Source organism: Thunnus thynnus, chromosome 5 (assembly GCF_963924715.1).
Source record: "Thunnus thynnus chromosome 5, fThuThy2.1, whole genome shotgun sequence".
Classification (NCBI taxonomy): Eukaryota; Metazoa; Chordata; class Actinopteri; order Scombriformes; family Scombridae; genus Thunnus; species Thunnus thynnus.
Genome location: NC_089521.1, coordinates 7567953 through 7589987, shown reverse-complemented (window position 1 = coordinate 7589987; position 22035 = coordinate 7567953). Strand labels below are relative to the sequence as shown.

The 22035-nt window shown below is 39.7% G+C and overlaps 1 protein-coding gene across 7 annotated transcripts in view; it reads right to left on the bottom strand.

The window, feature by feature from the left end:
* The window catches only part of ndrg4 (NDRG family member 4), a 57135-nt gene extending 37090 nt beyond the window's left edge, over positions 1-20045 (bottom strand). Inside the window, exons 1-2 of one of the 7 annotated variants that reach the window (XM_067588955.1) lie at positions 19856-20045; positions 16672-16745 (exon numbers count right to left, since the gene is read on the bottom strand). In XM_067588955.1, the coding sequence (XP_067445056.1) occupies positions 16672-16745 (74 nt within the window). In that variant the 5' untranslated portion in view covers positions 19856-20045. The remainder of the gene's footprint in view (positions 1-16671; positions 16746-19855) is intronic. The other 6 variants (XM_067588954.1, XM_067588956.1, XM_067588960.1 and 3 more) reach the window with 6 other exon arrangements.
* Between the last annotated feature and the right edge of the window lie 1990 nt (positions 20046-22035).

Below are 22035 nucleotides of genomic sequence, written 5' to 3'. Positions count from 1 at the left end.
GGTCACTTTAATTATTCCTCCTGTCTATGGAGGTAAGCAAGTCAAGTGTTTTCTTTCCCCAAAGTCACAGTCTTTTAGAACAAAATTCACCCTTTTGTTACTCTCCCTCCATCACAGCTTAATGCAGAAATACTGTCACAAGGAGAGAATTTTGGTACTAATTCTTTAATACATACTTATTCATATGTATGAAAGAGTTGCAGGAGCAGTGTGTTCAGATAGTTCAGACTGTATGTTCAGACAGAAAGCAAAGCAAATTGTCACCTCACATCATTCATGCAAATTTGACTTCTGGACCGTTGTGTTTATTCACCTCAGCCAGTCAGTAGTTGGAAGCTAGCTAGCACCAGATGCACCGACCATCTCTTTGGGAGTGTGCCTGTGTGTTTGTGTCATGGACTGTATAAAGATGGACATAGCAAGATGTGATGTCACCCATTCAGTGTTTCCCCTTATTCATTCAACAGCGGCGGTGCGCCACTGCAAAATTTCCCATGATCATTAATATCAACGGGCTACTAATAATTTTCACTCACACACTGTGCGAGCACAATAACACCCTGCGTTATTGTTGAATTGTTTTGAGTCATCCTCCCTCTCTTCATTCTTCAAACAAAATCTACGTGAAAGGTACAAGAGTAGCGTAACTCCGTTAAGGAATAAGGTGTAATATGTGTGAACATAGCGTAGCGCAGTGAGTGGTTAAGTGACAATGAAGAGAGAACGAGCAACAGAAAAGTGAGATGTATGCGAGCGGAGCAAAGGAAAAGTTTAGCAGTAAGTTGTCAGTCTGACAGTAAATGTACAGTACAGGCTACAGTGTGTCAGTTAATAAATGCTGCAGCTCCTCAAGACCAAGAAAATACTCGTCTATCCAAGGGGGTTAGCCCCAAAGTTAGCAACAATGCGTTAACCTAACCTGACCAGGCTCACTTAAGGTGGACTGACCTTTAAGCTGGGCCAGCAATTGTCATTTTAGTGTCAATCTCTGCCACTCTTTAACAGAGAATGGAGAAATGACTGATGATAGCTGATGAGTGTCTTGAGTTTTTAATAAACCCCCCCCCCTCCCCCGGGGGTACCACCCCCTGCTGCCCCAAAGCAGTAATCCTAGGGGAAACACTGCCATTGGTTTGCATTAGAGCCAGTTTGAAGTCTAGAGTTGCAGCTTATGTTTGGCGCCATTTATTCCGTTTGGAGCCAGGATCTTCCAAATAAGTAGTGCAGGGTGTTGCCTTTCACGCTCTGGAAACACATCCCGCTACCTCTGACTTCACACTTTGGCTAATGTTAGCTACTTTAGCTAAATTGTGTTAACAGGGCAGATATTGTAGTCAAAGAACTTTAAACTTTAAACAATAGTGCGACAAGAGTGTGACTCAGCGGGAGTCCTGGAGTCAGGGAGAGCAGCAGATGAGCCAACTGTCAATCACAGCTGTCAATCAACACCCATACAACAGACATCAAAGCTACTATAGGTCTTCAAATCAATGACGAAGTCTTCAAAATAGAGGGTCTGAATTTAGATATTGAGACCACAATGACGTGTTGAAAAAATGACTGACTTAGTATTTCCAGAGAGAAATTGATGCTTTTTGAATGGGAGTCAACTGGAGCATCTAGTGGCCAACTGTGACATTGCACTTTATGGTACTTCCACATTGGAAGCAGATTCAAAAAGCCTAGGATACATGTAATTTTTTTTTACTCAAGTTGGAACATTTCCAACCCGTATGGATGCTTCTTCACGTCACTTTGCACCACCACAGAAAAATTTGTGTCTAATCGCGTCTTTCCATTGACTTGGTATGCAATATACGCCACATCAAATTCGCTACACATTTGCCTGAACACACAGTCAACAAGATGATCTCGTAAACATTTCAAGTGGGTAAATTTTGATAAATTAACCGCATACTTCCACATAAATCTAAATAATAAATTTCACCTAAAAAAAAATCAACACTAAATTTGACACAAAAACAGTAGTACAAAAAAGATTACTTATTTGCTGTCCTCAGCCATCACAGCTGGTTGATACAGTGGTAGTGTAAACTTCACACAAGAAGCTAAAATGGGAGAAGAAAGAACAACTTTGGACTTTTGTACTGTACTTAAAGTGGACTTCAGGAGAATACTTGATCCATGACTGCTGATGTTTTGCAAGTCCACAATAACACAAATACAAAATCCAGATTGAGAAAGGTCAAGTTACCACACAGTTTTCCTCACATTATCATAGACAATTAGTGTGTTTGCATATATGTAGATGATGTTGTATGTTGTATACATTCACATACATTTTGTTTCTTGTACATGTTCTCGTTTCTTCTCAGCGATGGATTATTTATGTTATGTGTCAGATCATCCTTCAGCAGTGCATCTGACACTCAGCACTGCCAGTAAAAAAGACACTAAGTTGAACAGTGATGCGTGTGTTCATTACAGTCCACTCCACAGTGGAGGGCCTAACTTCAAAGCCTCTCTTCAGCCCTCAACCAACTGTGGTCACGCAGCCAAAGTGTCAGTGGGTGAGAAGTTATGTACCAGCCTGTTTTCTCTGTCCTCTCTCTCACAAAGGAGCACTGCCAAAAAGACCTTTTTCTTTCAAACCAAAGAGGTTTTTTTCTTCTAGTTTGGGGAGAAAACAGTCTGCTTTTACAGCAGTTTGATGAGGAAAACAAATTGAACCTGTCCTCTTTTCTCTTCTCTCCCTCCTTCGCTCTTTTTTTTTTCTTTTTAGTTCTGCCCAGACAGGGTTGCCATGACAACCCAGCTTAGTCCCATTGGGTCTGGCTCACCTTCTACATGCTGTTTTTTTATTTTATTTATTTTCCCACCATCTCATAAGACCATCTTGCCAAAAATTACACATCTTCAATGTTATCATGTTGCTTTCATCTGTTTCTTACTGTCAGGTTTACAATAAATCACATTTATTTCTTTGTGCTTGACTTTTCATTTCACACTGTGTTATTCATAAAGCATCAAAAGCAGAGTTGACACCATAGTATGAACACTATCTTTGTATTGTCGTGGTATTAATTCACAGAAATGTCATTACTGCTCTACCCTTTCTATTCCCCTGTTTTCAATTACACATAATGTCCTCTTTTGTTCTCCATTCACGAGAACAACTTGCCAAATTACACATCTCACAGTCACATAGTAACCTTTTCTTCTTGTTGTTCGTCTTTACAATGATCAGCACTCTGGCAGAGGCAGTGATCCCAACCTCCAAAACAACCTACGATCTCCTTCAGCCTCACATTTGAGTGGAGATCATGTCATCACTCTCCATGAGATGACACAAAAACAAAAAACAACTGAAATGAAACCTGCTGATGCAAATAATTATCATGTTCTCCAGTTTCATCTGACAAATCTGAATGAAGTATTTTTTCCTGGTTATCATAACTCATTGTGAGTGTGTGATTAGCGGCATTTTTAAAGCACGTGAGCCTAATCTAACAGTCAGATGGTGCTATTTTTAGTTTCAGCCAAATTTAACTGTTGACAGCCAATAACAAAGCAAAAGATCAAATCTCAGATCTGTAGATGTTATTCTGTTTTTTGGAGCGAGTGACACATTTCACACACAGCATCCTCAGGTTCGCTCGTTAAGCTGCCAAAATATCAAATATATAAGCACAATGCGGTCGCATGACCATCAAATTCAGAGATATTTACAAGTACAAGATCAATTAAGTCAATTACAAAAACACAGCGCAAAAGACACATTAAACAGGGGCAAACCATTATATACAATGGCAGCACATACCGTCAATGTACCATGGACTATGAATATTAGCAGGAATATAGTAAATATTAAGAAACAAATTTTAAATGTACTAAAATTAATAAACAATAAAGAACAAACAAAATATTGGTGGAGGATTTTTTTTTTAATTAATGAGCTCTATTACAACATTCAAAAAAATTCTCATATCTCATGCAGAAGTAATTAATAACTTCCAGGGATCTGGTGTGCAGTGAGATATTTAGTTCTATAACAGTGATTTGTCCCGCACTGTATTGAGGAAATCTTTCCAGTTGTGCTGGAGTAACTGAAATCTTTAGACCAGTACCAAAGTAGTTTACAATGATGCTGGAAGTAGTTTGGAATAAATTGTTTTTAAAGCAGCATTAATTGATTTTTTTGGCCAGCTGGGGGCAGCAGAACAAACTCAAAACACAATATTGACGTATAGTATCATCACATGACTAACACATAAGCAAACAGTGACCTATTTACATCAGAGGTGGAACAACATTAACATTCATTTGGAGTCATGTTTCTGGCCACCCAATTACAATGTTAAGTCCAGTATTCCCTCTCCTTTTAGCTCTGTTTTCAATTTGTCAGTTTTATCAGCGGGTTTATCAGAACTTTTCCACTGAACAGCTGCTTGCTGGTGCTGGAGAAGAGGCTGACGAGAGTGGAGTTGTCTACAACCCAAACAATGAACTAAAAGAAGCCAAAATTCACAATAAAGAGGGGAACCAGAGAGTTGGGTGCTAATTCTTATTTAAAAATAATGATTATTCTTGTCAGTGTAAAAGACCTCTGAAATATCAATATAACCCAATTTCAGGTGTACTGTATGTGTATTATTGCACAGGCCTCTACTATATACATAAATGACACCATTTGTGTGTTATGTGTGCAGCGGTGTACTTGGAAATAAATTAATCCCAGGACTTATCCGCTGGGACCAGGGAGGTGGGGAGGGGAGCACTTTAAGGGGATGCAGGGATAGTAAAGAGGTTCCGAGAGAAGTTTCCTGTTAGACAGGAAATCGATTACACAGCCATGTGGAGGGGAAGCATCTGATCTAATGTACAGTCACTGAATCAATATCTGGAAACTGGGACAGCAGATAGAGAGACAGAGAGAAAGAGAGACAGTGGGGGGACAAATAAGACAGAAAGAGAGAAAACTATGACAGAAAACGAGACAGGTTCAGAGTGGTTTGCCCGACATGGAAAAATGTGGAAACTGCCTTCATAAAAGCACTGAAGCTGAAACTTTGGCGTGGGGCTTAAGTGTCAAATTGAATGCACTTCTTTTCTTTTATATCTGTATTTTGCTTAACATACCAGAAAAGCTGCACGGTTGATTCCAACATGTTGAGTAAAACTGCTGAGGCTGACCAACCTCTCTTGTCTCCTCTCTAGCTCTGTCAGGCTACAAGGTTACTAACTCTGCTCAAGTGTATTAATTAGACATATGGCTGCCACACTTCAAAGAGGATAACATCCCTCTAAAGGATATGGATATGCTCTCTCTCCCTCCCACTCCTCCTTCCCTCACTGAGATCACACACCATACCTGCACGCTTCTGCAGCCTGATGAAGAGCCTGAAAAAATGGAGTGACTGAAAGCACATGCAACAAGGCCACAAAAACAGACTGCTACAGATACTTGACTTCAGCCAGAAAATAAAAAAGAAATGTTGTGAAGACAAATGCAGCTTTGAAACTAATCTTCAACAATGACTAGCAGTTTTTCATAAAGATAGGAAAGCATATGTGTAAAAGCACTGTGGTTATGTTAACAGCATATGTTCTTGGGTGAACTAGCTAGCTTTCAAGACGTAAGCAAAGAGTTTTTAGCTAGCTAGCTGCATACCGCATTTCCTCAAATAAAAGACAGTAGTCAGTTAAAAGCTCTGACAATGTCCAGGGGCATGGTTGGCACCAACAAATAAAAGCCAGTCCCAAAAATAGGCCGTGGAAAAACACAAGGGTGGATAAACTCCTGACGCTTGTTATATAATGTTCATGTCAGTTAAAGCTATAATATGTAACTATTCCACATTAAAATGTCAGAAAATGACTAGATCTATGTTATATATTTTGTTCAGTTGTGTACTTACATTATCCCAAATGTTTCCAACAGTTTTCAAACCCAGAGAAATCTGTAATTTTAATCAAGGTAATGGTCCGTTTCATTTGGTCACCTGTGAATGGCATCATACCCCTCTACCAAAGAGTATACGCATACAAGATAATACATCAGTGTTGTGGTCTAAATTGACTTAAATTCAGTTTTAAGCCACATTTTTATAATAAACTTTTTAGATATTGGGCGTTTTTAACTGTACCGTTCAACTAGATGAAGGATTTTAGTCATCAGACGTATGGATCTTAAGTTATCAGATAAACAAACTGAGCAAACGTTAGCAGCAGCTCAGCTCACACAGAGCCCCTCCCAGACGTCGTCTGTCCATGGAACAGTGTCGGTGAAACACTGTGTACAGTGTATGTGAAACTGCTTTATTCAGTGTTTTCACTGGTTTTAATCGCTGTGTCCATTTATTTTAGAGAGGAGAAGACCTCTGTAGATCATTCGGCTACTGGTAAAAAACCTCCTGAACAATGAACATTGACGGAATCCCAATCCAGAGAAGCTGGTTGTTTAACAATGAAGACAGCAACTCCCATGATCCCACACTACTTCACAATGTCATTAAACTGTCTTTTGTTATTGTTTTGATTAAGAGACCCCTAGCGGCAGAAATGACATATTGTGTGTTTAAGCATAAATAGTAGTTACCTGGATGTTACTCCAGTTCTATGAGTACATGCGTATTCCTCTAGCCGACCATCACAGAGAGGGAAGTGGCACAGCTAGGAGACGCAATATTGTTTAAATATGGGAATAACGACGCATATTTTAATAATAATGATGGCAACGACACTGCATCAGAATGGCTTGGCTAAGCCAGCGAGTATATATTCATGGGCATGTTACCCACATGTTACAACTAAGTGACACACAGAGAAAAAGGTTCAGGATGGAACTCAAGCATTAGAGTTATTGTTATAGAGTCAGTGATGCAGTAACAAAAATTTAATACAGCAAACGGAAGCAGATCATAAAACGAGGCTTGGTACTAAAATATGAGCAAATATACTTATCAATCAGAGAGAATTCTAATAAAGGCATGGCTACCATCTGCAGCTGAGGTAAATAAATACCCCAGGCACCCTATTTGAGGAAATACGGTATTTCAAGAGATGGTGATTACAGTCAGTCGACCCTCCGCTTTAGTCAAGATAGAAATATCTTAACAACTATTGGATAGACTGCCATGTCATTTTGTATAGACATTCATGTTCCTAAATACAAACACTGACATTTTTTCATTACTTCGGTTCATGACAAAAGACATTATCAACATTAGCATGCTAACACACTAAACTAAGATGGTGAACATGATAAACCTTACCTGCTAAACATTAACATGTTAGCATATTAGCATTTGGCTCAAAGCACTGCTGTGTCTGAGTACAGGCTCACAGAGATGTTAGCATAGCTGTAGACTTTATCATGTTGCTACAATACACAGACTGACAATTTAGTTTTAATTTGAATGCTAGAAATCTTTGCTTTCATCTATCTGTCACTGTGTTTCCTTTCTGTTGACTTGATGTCTTTCAGTTGGTGTTATTGAAATAAGTGGATGTGATTCCTGGAGGAGCTTCCTCCAGTCAAGCAGAGCGGAGATGTTAATCCTGACTGACATGGCCCAACATTTACCCCTACACATCATCCTTCCCATCACCATCCTCCAACCTGTTGGTCTGTGGGCACATGCTGAAGTGCACACACATAAAATGAACCGGTGTATGTCCTGCTGATGTTTTTACACACCGTCAAGAAAACGAAAAGTACTAGAATCCCAGCACTACTTACAAATATTTTTAAATCACAGTTATCAGTTCAGCTCTTTCCACCATTTGAAATTAAACTTTAAATTATTTATAGCTGCTGAATGTCTAGAGGAGTCTTCTGTGGCTGAGAAGCTACCCAGAGCAGAGATATCAGTGTCAGAGTGGAGGATTAAATATTAAATATCAGCTATCAGCTCCAGACCCTCTGTTATGGCAGAAAAAGCTTCCTTGTCAGTGCTGTCAGATGAAAGCTCTTTAAAAAGGGTTGCACACAGCATCCAAGAAGTCAGCTTTACAGGCAGTGAGAAAAGCAGCCTCATTTTTGGATTGAATGCCATGTATGTGAGCATTCATATTATGAGCTTAGCAAGACTGTTCAGGTAAAACAAAAGAAAATAAAGAGGACACAGTGAGCGACCAAGCTCACAGTGGTAAACTCACACTTTTGACAACACACTCACTCAGAGCTCTATTTTGGCCTCAGCTCTCAGTGGTGGTGTTAGAGTCACCATGTGAGAGGGTGGCGCCCCCTAAAGGGTCTGAGGCTCTGCTGTGAGATGGACTCATTACAGCAGCCACCGTGCAAAGGTAAAGCTAATGTTAGTTTCCAGCAGATAAGATGTGTGCAGAGGACACGGCACTGAGCCTCTCTAATCTCCACTCTTCTTCTGTCCATTTACTCAGGGTCTTGGCAGGTTTCACAAAGACAAATGTAAAAGCTTTAAGGACTTCTTTAATGCTACCTGGAATCCAATTGTAGACCAATTCAAAATCCAGTATCCTGCAGTGTGGAACTTTTACATATAAATGAATGTCTGTTATATTCAAGCTCTTGCCAAACGAGTTCACACAATGCTGATTAAGACTATCAGCGCCAGATAAATCTCTCTGTATTTTAACAGTACAGGGAGTTTTTGAATCTCATGTTGGTGGCAACATTCCTGCACTGGCCGTTTGGCCGTTAATTGTGCAGCTCTTGTAGATTTTCCAAGTGTTACAGGACCAAATGGACCAAATTCTGATAGTGAAACGAGTCATTTCGCGGAGGTTGTGTGATGCTCAAAACAACTTATCCACCGTTTTATAACCGCAACAGTAGGTTACAGCCAGTATGTACTGGCCATCAGGAAATACTGGGACAAATTCTGGTGGGCCGGTGGACTGTCAAAACATATCCGGACCTCTCTGTGTTTGTCATTCGGGGTGCACATAAGAGCGTGCTGCATGCCTTTGTCAGGGAAACACAACGCACCCCCCTTTACTCTCACTGCTAGAAGAGGGAGTCAAAAGTCCCACACTCCAGCTTTAAGAAACAAGACTGTTAGACGCAGCCCTTTTCTGACTAATCATAAATAGAGAAACCAGGAAAACTATAAGTTAGCAGAACATTGGAAGCAAAAAAAGTTCTGGATCTTTTAATCATATCACATGATCTTCATGAGCAGATGGATTCTGCTTTTAAACCATTATGGAGGAAAAGCCCCTAAAAGAGCAGAAGAATTATTTTAGACATAACTCAATCCTGTTCTGATGTCCTGCTCTATATCCTGAAACATGTTCCCAGTTTTGATGGAGTATGTTGGCTCGATGAAGAGCTGGCACTGCTTGAGGTGTGAGCAGTGATTAAGGTGAAGCCTGTTCATGTCTGGGTTTGCATATAGTTACTTGCCTCATTAATTCCACTGTAAGTGGGACCATGGACAAGAGGTCAGTGGTACTCTGTTGGTCATTTTCACCTTATTTTAATCAGCAAAGGCTGAGCGCACCTGTTCTTTTTGATCATCACATTATTTAACACACACACACACACACACACACACAGGTATGTGTTCATAGATGGGACTTTTGCTCAGCAAATTTGTAGACAGTGTGTAAAGTTTGATAAGACAACACATATTAATGCTGAAAACCTACACAGCCCTGTGTACTGCCAGAATAAAATCTAAGACAACATTCACTGTCTCCTACAGCTGTTATCTCCTTCATTCTGTAAATTCAGGCCCTAAATAATAATATCAACCTACTGCCTCATCACAAGATCTGCCTTTGATTCATAGCTGCAATATAAAGTAGAGCAAGCTCGACAGCCTTTGGACAAAGAGCTATTCACACCAAACTAAAGCATGCTGGCCTTCAATATTAAAGCCTTGTAGACTGCTCCCCGGAAGCTGCTGATTTAGTCAAGTCAGTGTCTGAGTACACCTGGAGGGCAGATCAAGCAGGACTGCACCAGTGTTCATGCCAATTCCACCTCGTTAACTACAGCTCTTGGGTAAAAGCTTTTGCAGTTAATGTCTAGGAGCAACAACAGCTGAGCCATGAAGTGGTCGGTCGTACAAGCTCACAGAACCAAACTGTGTTGGAAAACAGTCTTGACAAGAGCTGTTTGTTGGGAGCTTCATGACGTGCGTTTCCATGGCAGAGCAGAGGCACTCTTAAGATCAACAAGAGTGATGCCAAGTGTTGGCTGCAGTTGTGTTTAGCACACTGCCATTGGACTGGAGCAGTGATGACACATGCTCCACTATAAGTCTGTTTTGGTGGATCCCAGGAGAACACTACCTGCCTGAATGCATAGTGCAAACTGTAAAGCTTTGGTGGGGGATAATAATGGTCAGGAGCTGATGTTTTTGTCATGAGGGCCTGTTTGTTGCAGTTAAGGGAAATTTGCAACAGCATTCAATGATATCTTAGATAATAGTTTTCATAAAACTTTGTGGCAACTGTTGAGCAAGACCCTCTCCTATTTTCCAAATGTAAAGTAAATTTTAACAGAATTTCCAAAAAATTGTCAAGGCACCGAACTTTCATCCACTACTGTTGTGCAAATATTAGGATCTGTCAAACCTAAAACAATGTGTGAAAAATGTGATGGAAATATGGTATTTATGTTTGTTTCCTGTATTTATTTGAGGAATGTTGTTGAGTGGAAACTTGACTGACCTTTAATTCACATGTTTCATGTTCATCACAATGTATTCACTAAGTCTGTTTCCATAGCACTTTGTCACATTTTCTTATCATTGATATACCAACTTTTCCTCTTGAACCCAGCATAAAAATTTTTTGCAACATTTTGATTTTTTACCGAATTTCTGGCATTTCCACTCAGGGTTTTTTATGCGCAAATTGAAACAGATGCATATTAAAACAGGTGATTGGAAAACACACTTAATGCTCCAGTACATAAAGCTGGGTCCATTTAGAAATGTTTTTTTTCTCAGTTTGGTGTGGAAGAACTTGATCTCAACCCCACCCAACTAATTTAAGATGAACTGAAGCATTGACTGCAAGGTGAGAGCTTTTTATGAACATACAGCAATGATCGCTGATGATCTACTGACAAGTGTGACATTAACCTTTCATCTACCAGCATGCTAAGGCCATCAGCCGAAGCCAAACACTACATCTTAGCCTTATTCACCAACATTCACACAACATGATTTGTATTTACTTGGCTAAAGCTGAATGGCACAGTTGGATCGTCCGGCAGCCGCACTGAAAAATGCAACCAAATGTCCATTCTAGGGGTTGTGTTTCTATGGTCTGCTCACAGGGCTGCAGGATGGATGCCAGCAGGGCAGACGGGTAGACAGTGTGTGGCTACCAGCGGTACACTTATGGGAGAGGGGAGTGTTTGCCGGACTCCTTCCTGAACCGAACAGAGAACCAGGTGTCAAGTGGCAAAGCTCAGCGAAGCACGCTGAGGGGATGAATGGTTTCCTGAGTAAACTGCAGTCCCTTCCTTCACAAACACATGGTTTTTACTAAAATGTCCACTGAAAAAGAGGCCATAACCTAGCCTGGTTTGTATTTTATTTCTAATTAGGACTGGAGGTGTAAAGCCAAATCATGTAGAGGGATAAAGGGGTTATCATTCCCCAGAAAGAACTCTATAATACATCTCATCAATAATAAATCAAGATAGAACAACAAAAACAAACAAAATTACAGGGTTGACTAACTTAAATCCCACCATAGGAGATAAGATAAGATAAGCGCTTGTAAAATGGTCAGTCTGTCTGACCCATTACATGTCCTGCTCCTATCAGTAAGGCTAATGTTATTGTATTTGCTAACAGAAAATGGAGAAAACTAGCGAACCATGTTGAACAGATAATCATGGCACACTTGAGATGTGTGAGGAAGGATTTTGGATTCATGACCATTGATAAAAAAAAACTGATAGTGGGTGAAATTTTGGTTAGACTGTTTGCTGACTTTGTAAAATCTGTTGTCTTAACATTAGCTTTTAACAGTGAGGCAAAGACCATGAATTAATTAGCTGTAAAATGTAGTTTGAACTTGATTTTTTTTAAAGTCAACCCTATAGTACCATGGTTTTGAGAAATCCCACTTCACCCTCCACCTCAATACAATGCAGGTGAAAGGAATTTCGTTTTTTAATGCTGTGAGCACCACAAAAGAAATTGCATGTACCTCCATTGTATTACATTGGAGGCAGAAATCTGAAAGAGAGATACATCAAAACCTTACCAAATAAAACCAAAACAGTTCTGCAGTTTGGTTGAACAACCCTTAAATGCTAGGAAATATAGTCATACAGTCCATTCAAAATTAAGTCATCTCAACTTCTAACCTCTACATTTATTAAACTAGTAGACCACACAATTATATGTTTCCATGGCTAATTTCTATCAGTTGCACTGTATTGTCTTAATTTTGTAGCTATTGCTAACATCAGATTGAGTCTTTTTCTGGTTATTGCTGCCTCACAGACACTGAGCTTGTAAAACAGAGGTGAATGCAAGGAGGCGATTTGAAAACACACCACGTGTAATATTTTTGGCTTGATGGATTATGATGCTGACATGGCAGGCCACTATTTTTTTTTTTGCATAAATAACCTAACAATTAACACACAATCAGTTGTAGAAATGACCACATTTCTATTTCAGTATAACATCTGTTTACACAACATTTGACATCATTAAGGTTTTTAATAACAGCTTGTCTTGAGGGCAAAAAGCAAACTCATGTTTCCACACATTATATGACGCTGTTATCCCTGGTGTGCCATCTTCCATTTTAATAGAAGTCCTCCATTAGTGACCACAGAGCAGCACAGTGCAGACATTCAATAACCAATATGTCAGCAGCAGCATCCACTTAATGAACTCTACACATCATGACATCCTGTGGCTGTGAACACATACTGACCATGAAGTTTTGTTTGGTTTTTCTGCAGTGACCACATAAACACAAAAAGTATTTCTGCCTTTTAAGACATGATGAATGTGCTGGATTTTTTCCAAGGCAATGATTATCACCATAGCTCTTCTAAACCTTCTTATATAACTATACTGCGTACACACTGAAGCTCCATGACAAAGATGTAATAAAAAGCATGCAGAGATGTGTGGAATCTGCAGTTCCTTCCAGACTGACTCAGACAATCAAACACGAACAGCCATCACCCAGGCTGGCATTTCAAAGCTGATGGGCGACAGTAATAGATAACACATATTGAGAAAAAAATAATGTGCGTATGTGTGATGACAGGGCATGCTGTTATGCTCCATTTCTATGTGAGTATATTAATCAAGCTGTGTCTAGTCTTTTTGATGTTGAGAAATGGATCCAATGCAAAATTTATCCACCACAGATGGGATTTGACATACAGGTGTGGTAGGGGGGCTGCTAGCCAACATGCACCTTGAAGTTATATGGTGACATTTCACCATATGACAGTGAGGGACCAACAGTGTCACTGATAAGCCTGATCTCAAATTTGATCATGCACCTGATGAATTATGGCAAAAAAAAAAAAAAACAGAATCAGTGAACCTAAAATGGAAAAAAAGACAACTGACCCCAAGCCAGTGTCTACTAAAAACATAAAACTATGCATGTATTCTGTTGCAACTGTGGTTCATGATTACAAGTGAGATTATTCCAGAACAATTCCAGCATGAAGGCAGTTTTTGTCCAGTTTACCAATCCTTTTTTACTAGCACAGACTGTAGTTTTGAAGTAGTGTTAGTTTTGTAGTTTTTATGGATGCTTTTAAGCACATAAATGCAGATCTCAGACATGAATTTGAGTCAAACCAGTATTAGATTTGAAGAACAACAATTTGCCATGCACTATCTAGTCTAAGTTTAGGTTTGAAAGAAGCTCTTCTGTACAACTGCAACAACAAACAAACCAGCACGGTTGAACTGGAGGCACATTTACCAATAAATTCTGAAGATAATCTAGCGATGGTGTATATTTTTCCACAAAAATATGGTCTGATAGCTGTCAGATGGTGGCTAAAAAGCAGTTGATATGTGTCCTTGTATAAAATTATTAAAATTGTTATTAAGTTAATTGGAAAAAAAGGTCCACTTACTAGCTTTCTGTCAGAGTTTACAACTGCATCTCACAGTCTTCATCAGCTGATAAAGACTGATAGTCGAGCCATTGCCATTTGTGATGGCGATGGCTCGACTATCAGTCTTTATTATTATGTGACCCAACTGTGGAACTTTCAAGTGTGCCAGCAAGTGGTCATATACTGTAGCTCCAGAAAAAACTAGCAAGTGGACTTTGAGTTACTTTCTTTAGCTTGACTGCAACAGCAGAGCCAGTCCTACAAACCCAAATGTCTGTCCGAGCCCATCACTGACTGACTGAGTGATGAAGTTACACCATTGGTAGGCTGAAGGCAGCTGAAGCTAAATATCCCAGAATGCATTTCGTACTAATTCAGAGAAAGTACAAAGGGTGCAGTGTTATTTGTTTCACTGAGATGTGGCTACACAAACAGATTCCAGACACAAATGTGACTATCCTTGGATTCCACACAGTTCGTGCGGATAGAGACACCACTGCGAACAGTAAGAAGGAAGGAGGGGGACTTGCTGTGCTTGTTAACGCCAGATAGTACAATCCGGGACATATCTCTCATCTTAGCTGCTAGCAACCAGGTGATGTACATGGAAATGACATGTGTATCACACAGTTTTCAACCAACGCACCAAGTTCAGATATACTTAGTAGGCATATTTTTATATATCCAATTATGATGTACACCTGTCATACCGCCGCCGGTAGACATTTCTTCCATGCATTCGCCTTAAGGTCGCCACCGGCTCTTGTCTGCAGTCCCAATTAATCTCATTCAAATCTCCACACAGTCCAGTGGCAACAGAATGGTAGACTGCTCCTTCTCCTTCTCCTGGTAAACCTTAAATTGTCACTATCCACCTGCCATACTCCTGAGATGATTGGCCAGTCAATGTCCATCGTCATCCCTGAACTGATCTGTGCAGCTCTTTGGTAATTTACCGCTGGCTCTAATGTCTCTGTAGCATTTTGATATATAATTCCTTTTGGAAGATAAATGTTGATCTCACAGATGAATTTAACAAATGTAGCTACCAAATTAGTTTGTCTGAATGTAAAGTGAAGCTTCATGTTTTTACTGGACAGAACAACAGTGCTGCCTCTTGGGCTCTATCTACAGATATCACCATATTTCAATAGATATAAATGTATTAAAATTCATAGATCAGTTATTATTAAATTTTGTTTTATTATCTATTAAGCTACATAACAGTTTGGATTTGTATTATAGCTACATTACAGACTGAATAACATAATTTATTGCATCTCTCTGTCATTTAGGTTATTTTTTTGTGAGGAAAAAAAGTATTAGTGGAGCTATGAGTTGTGATTAGTTCACACAGTACAGTCAGGTAGGTGTGTTGAAGCTGAGCTGCTGCTGTCAGCAGGCAGAATGATTGTACTGTGTCCTCCCGTCCTCAGAAGTTTGTACTCCCGAGTCGAACTTGCCAAGTCCGAACTAGAAAGTACACAAGTCCGAACTTGGCGTACACGGTATTGAGAAAGGCCCTATGTCAAATTGGCTGCAGTCAAAGCCTGGCACACTTCCTGAGGGCCTGGTTGCCACACCTTGCCACTTCCTGTGTCTGTTGTTTCAAATTAAAAGCCTAGTATTTCATACACAGTCCAACCATATACTAGGTTTTGACCTAGTCTTGTTTTTTTTTCAGACAACTTTTTCTAATGTCAAGGAATTTCAAATAATAATATTGTTTAATTGTTATTGATTCTTAAAAAGTAAACATTTAGAATGAACACATTGTAGATATGATAAGTCTCTTTATGTAAAAAAAAAAAAGAGGACAGCAATTTCATTTTGTCAAAATCTAGCATTTTACAGAATATAACTGAGCATGAGCTACTGGTTTAAAGATTTATTCTAGAGAGGAATGGCGCAAATGGGCCATGTGGTAAAACAGTCATCTACTTCTACAAGCTATTGATTTGAAACAGTGAATGACTTTTCAAATGTATATGTTTACTGCCTGATATTACCAATGTGATGCAACACGACAAAATGGAGGTGTTAGCTTCTAATTTTCACCTGTACAGACTGAGTTGTTTCCTGGACTGAATTAAATGGTGGCGAATGAGTCCGAGAGGGTTGACAAACATATCTTAATTTGTGTCATATAATTGTGATATAATATAAAAACATCCATATGAAAGGGATCAACACCAAACCACTCATGCTGGAATAGTCTCACTGCCACAGTGTGTCACCTGGAACAGGTTGCCGCCAAATGTTGTCGAGGGAATTTTCGGTTTCAGGGTCTGGCTTTTCTCCCAGTCTAATTCCCAGTATCTGTTCCAGTATCTGCTCCAGTATCTGTTGTGATTTAAAAGGCTTTTTTAAAAAATATTTGTCCGATGACAGATGGACTAAAAAGTGGTCTTGTTGCTGTCCTATGCATGTTTGTTTAATGACTGAATGATGAATTTTCATTGGATTTGTGGGCATCATTTGTCAGCTGCTGCGGAATGAATATGTGAAACACTGGACTGACTGGTTGACAGAATGGAACGGATGGACGGAAATGCCAAAGATAAATCCACACAGGCCGGATAAAGGAGAGACCTGTGTGGCACGGTATGGTACGTTATGTGAGTAGGAACAGTGGCTTCACGAATCCTACGTACATGGTCTGCAGGAGGCTCTGTGGAACCGTGCAGCCAGCCTTGGGAGGGAAGTTCCAAAACAATCCAGGTCCCATCTAGCAGCAGGTATAAAAATACAAGAGACAAGATCTACTGTACTGGCGTTGGTGCATTGCAGGTGCAAAGGCAATATTAAGATTCACAGAATTATGAGAGGAGACTTCATGCAATAATACTACATAGACCAGACTGTAGGTATCATTAGGTAGGAGGAGCCTGTAGAAATTGCCATAAAAGACGAGGGAGAAAAATGTGAAGGTTAACAGTTAATGAAAGAAGACTGGAAGAATGACACCTTTATTCCACTATTGTAGCTTTTAGATCTTAAAATAATTTTTTTAAAGAAATAAAAGTAGCATCTGCAGTCCTTAGAAAAGCCAGTGTGGTTCTTTAAAGCTGGATTAACTGACTTGTATCAGCCTGTAAAAGTGGCCAGAAACAAGTTCAACAACACAGACTGTAATTAACAGAAATAATACTGTACTCTCATTTCCCAATAGACACAAGGAAGCTAGCTAATTAGAGCAGAGATACAGAAACATCTAGTAAAGAGGAAATATATCAGCATGCAAAACACGGTAATAACAACCCTGCTTTTCCAGTGGCTCACTCGCAGTGCCAACCTCCATTGTTTAGCTGTTGAAAATGCCAGGGAGTGGGAGGGTGGAGAGGCTGGGAGGTAGGTGGGGGCTAAAAGTGGGGTTTATGGACTCCAAGGAGCAAGAGAAGTTGTTTCAAAACACTAACACAGAGAAAGGTTTTGATTTACTCAAAATCTTCAAAATCAGTGAGTCTGATGAATCATAACAAACAGATTAGCATCATTTTGTTCTAAAGGAAAGCTAAAGGCTAAAGCTAAATGGCCTCTTTACCCTTGAAGTCAAACTGAAATTTGAATTCTCCTAACACTTTGTGTGAGGAAATATAAACTATATGGATGCTACAGCTATTGTGTATATTTTAAAAAATCATATTTTTCAAAAAAGGATAAAACGGACCACTTTTTGGATTTGTGGAAAAGCTTGAAACCTCTGTGATGGACATTTCCCATGAAAGTGGTTGACTGATATCCTGCAAGCCAAATGTAAACTTCCATATTATGCTACTGACTAGAACACATAATACTGTATAGCCCTATAGACATTGTTTCCTGACATTTTAACTAACCCTTAATTTTTAACTTTTTTTAAACTTTTTTTAACAGTTAGCTATTTAAGCCGTCTACCCATTTACAGCATTCAACATTTAGAAAGACCTGTCGTGCTGTTAAATTTGCATTTAACTGGGAAATCTGAAGCTAGTTAGACTAGCTAGTTACTTTTCATTCATGTTATCTCAGTGCCTGCTTAGTTATCGGCAGCTCTTGCATAGTCAGTGTTATGTTAGTTCCACATTATAGAAAGGAGGACATCTAGCTAGCATTAGCTGTCTCTCTGGCATGTGTCCAGATCTGGTGATGGCAAATGACCATATGTCAAAACTCACAACAGGTTGTCCTGTGACCTCAGCTCTCTGTATGTTACCTGTGATTCAAATGAGAATGTGCTGTGGTGCTATCACTGTAAAAAAAAAAAAAAAAAAAAAAAAAAAAAAAAAAAAAACCCTTTAAATTTCTTATTTTTTATAATTGAAAAAAAAACAGGAATATACAGATTTGAATTTTAATTTCAGTTTGACTTGGCTACTGCTACCAAAAATGAGAAATCCTGTCTCCAAACATGGTCTAACTGGAGCAGTGATAAGGTGTGAGCTAGCATTGCTGTGTGGCTCCATGTTGCTCATGTAGGAACAAAAGCAGGAGTGTATTGCTCTTTGTAAATCTATTTATAAACGCCGAGCTGAGAAACAGACCCGCTCCCAACGGGAAGACAGGCTCGGCTTCAGTGCCTGTTTCATGTGCTGAAGGAGCAGCAGTGTATAGTGAAAAAAGCCAATAAGTTTTATAGCTTTAAAGCAGAATGTGAAAAACACTCCCTGCAAGGAAACGATAAGGGAGGTGGAGTTCTGGATCCTATGGAGAAATTATGTAAGAGGACCAAGCAAAAATGGGACATTGACAGTGTCGCCGTAACAGGGTTTAACCTTTAACAAGGTTTTAAGTGTGATATGACAAATAATGAACTTTGTCACATCTTTCTGCTGACAATATAGTTGTGCTTTAAAACATCCAATCACTGGAAAAATATATGTTTTTTGTGAATCTTATGAGGTTTATTATTATCAGTTATAATCATTTGAATGTAAAAATATGATTATCCTGATATATTTAAGTCTTTTCACAGATTAAAGTGCCTTATTGTATCTTTAATTTTACAAAAGAGCACCCAACCGTATTATTTTTACCATTGTGCCATCATGCAGCCTCAATTTTTCAGGTGTTGTCAGCAGCATACAGCAAATGCAGGCACATTTGGGGCACCGCTAACCTGAGCCTGCACCAAATTCAATCAACTTTTATGACTTCCACCTACTGTAGATTCATCATCCACTCGCCTCAGTCTGCTACAAAACCAAACACCATTTTCGTCAGCACACCCTGCTCCCTCCTCTCTGCAGTTATACGCCACTTTAAAATCGGATCTGTGGTGTTTACTCAAAGTACAGAGACTTTTTTTAGAAGCAGCAACTTCAACACAGCATCGACATCAGCCCAACTTTATTATTTCATACAAGTAAGAAAAGACATCATACAGGAGATTGTTGATAGGCAGCTCTGCTTTGCTTTACAGTAAATGGCACATTTTGTTTCCTACGGGGTCAATAAATTCAACCTGTCGACATCCTATTCACGCCAATGCAGAGGCTGCCAGTGGGAGGTGTGTGTGTGTGTGTGTGTGTGGTGGTGAGGGGGGGTATAAAGTATAGAGTACAAAGCCTCAGCAGCAGTTTTCACACACATCGTGCCAAGAATCCTGTCCTCATTTTAACATCCTCCTCCTCCTCCTGTAGTCCTCTAACACAAAAACAGCTACAGCGCATGAGAGGTCTGTTCTTACTTTCCTGGACAGATAATAAGTAAAGTTAAAATAATATGCCCATGCTTCACAAAGAGTTTTAGCCTTGATTACGGCACAAAAACACTTCAGGGTGACTGTTTTACACACATTCTCAGACAGAAACTGTTCAAATGAATGTCATGCTCCAGAGAGACAAAGCTTTACTATACCTGTGGTGTAGTTCAGAGCTTCTCCGGGTGGTTCGGTCTGGTTTAGTTGTGGTTTTGGTGTCTGTGTCGGGGTGTGTGCGTCCCTCGGGCTGCTAAGAACTGAAAGAGTGGAGTATGTTGCTGAGTGTGTGTGTGTCTGTGGGTGCACTGGATGAAATGAGAGAGAGAGAAGAGAGAGGCAGTCTTTCTCTCTCTATCTATCTTTATCTCCCTCCCCTTCCTGATGATAAACATAGAGCACGTGGCTTCACCAATGATGCAGCACACTGAAGATCACAGAGAGAAGTGACAAAGGGAGGAGAGGAGAGAAAAAGAGCTGAGGAGAGAAGAAGAAAGTGATGGAGTTGAGTCTGGTGGAGAGAGAGAGATATGTGTGTGTGCATGGTTGTATATTCCTGTGTGTGCGTGTGTGTGTGTGTGTGTGTTCTTTTGTTCTTGAAAGCAGGACACTGCAGCTCAGAGTTGGCAGACGAATGCAAGCTTTGAAATTACTCATGCTTTTTAGAGTATGCTGGCAAACTGAGAATGAATTCATCCAAATCAGAAAGAAAATATCCTCTTTTGCACATCAAATTCTGACACGCTGTGACTGGATATTCACAGACAACCCCACTCTCACATAGATTCAGGCAGACCAACACAACAGCCCGCAGGCGACCAGAAGAGCTTTTCTGTCTGGTTAAAGCTACCGTCAAAGGAACTGACCATGTTTGGGTAACTGGGGCATGAAGTGATGGAACACTGATAGCAACGTCAAACATGTGGCCCCGACAGATCAATGGCTTCAGCAACCCGTGCAACAACTTCAGTGGGTTTTGTTATGTTGAATGTAAAATGGCATGTTTATGAGGGCAAATATTTCTCTCTAGTTGTTTGTACAGCTCTCTACATATCTTTATTTTTGTCAGAAAAACAAACCTTGTTTTCTGGTGTCAGTTTGGGATGTACAGGGTTCCTCAGAAGATGCAGGAGAGCAGGGTTCGGTCTGATCTAGCCATATTTGTACATTACACTGCTGTTGTAGCCTGGTTCAGCCCTATGAATCTCATATTTTGTCATTTTATTTGTGTCTCAAATACATCTGGTGTTGCTCTTGTGAGAGGCTGTTTGAAGTTGAAGGAACAATCTGAGCCAATCAGAGGCTTTATGAGTAGGACTGAAGTTAGTGACATTATCAAGCTGTGACAGAGTCAGGGTGAAGACCCAGTGAACATATGTAATCTAAAGCCACCTAAGTCCACCTTTATTCATTTTCTATGAGATGAGATTCTCAAAGCAAAGTTGTTTACTTTATGCAGATAAAGATGAAAATCGCCGGGAAGCTCTGTAGTGATTTGCTGAAAAACAGACAAATAAAATGTGATGCAGTGGTGGGCAACAAAGTTTAGTCTTTTCCAGTTTTGGATAAATATCTGTGGAGAAGAAAATTATGAGTGTAGTTTCTGGGATTCCTCTTTTAGTATGAACCTTGTCTAAAAGATTACAGATACAAAAAAAATAGAGTGATGCTTGGTGCATGCCATTGGCAAATTGCTGGAGAAAGTCCAGGTGTTTGTTTCCACAATGTTAGCTAATGACCAAGCTACTTGCTAGCTTGTAAGTATTGAAACCAGGACCCCAGGAGGAATGTCGGGCTGTGAACCCAATTTGACAATTACGGCCAAATCGTGTAATTACAACTTCCCAGTCTGTCACATGATGCACACTGGCCCAAAAAGCCTTTTATTCTGTAAACAATCAATGGAAATGGAGCAGCTGTAAAATGGTGAATACATTTTTCTGAGCATCACAACCCCTGTGAAATGACTCGTCTTATTATCAGAATTTGATCCATTCAGTCCGATAACATTTGGAAAGTCTAAAAGAGCCACACAATTAAATTATTTGATCCCAATTCAAATGAACGAAGAGCCAACCAGAAGTCAGCAGTATCCAGTTCTTCTTAATACATCCATGGTTGAAAAGCCTACAGCGACATGCTAAAAATGGCGCTGTTGCGTGTTGTGTTCACTTCCAGTTGGACTTCATTATCAGATAGGTCGAGACAAAGCAACAAAAACATTGGGATACCTTAAACAAGTATCCCAATATACTATTGTTAGTACTGAGTAGCTAAACTGCATGTAACCATAGAATATACAAATTAAACATGTCCATAATCTCCTCCCTTTTTTTTTAGC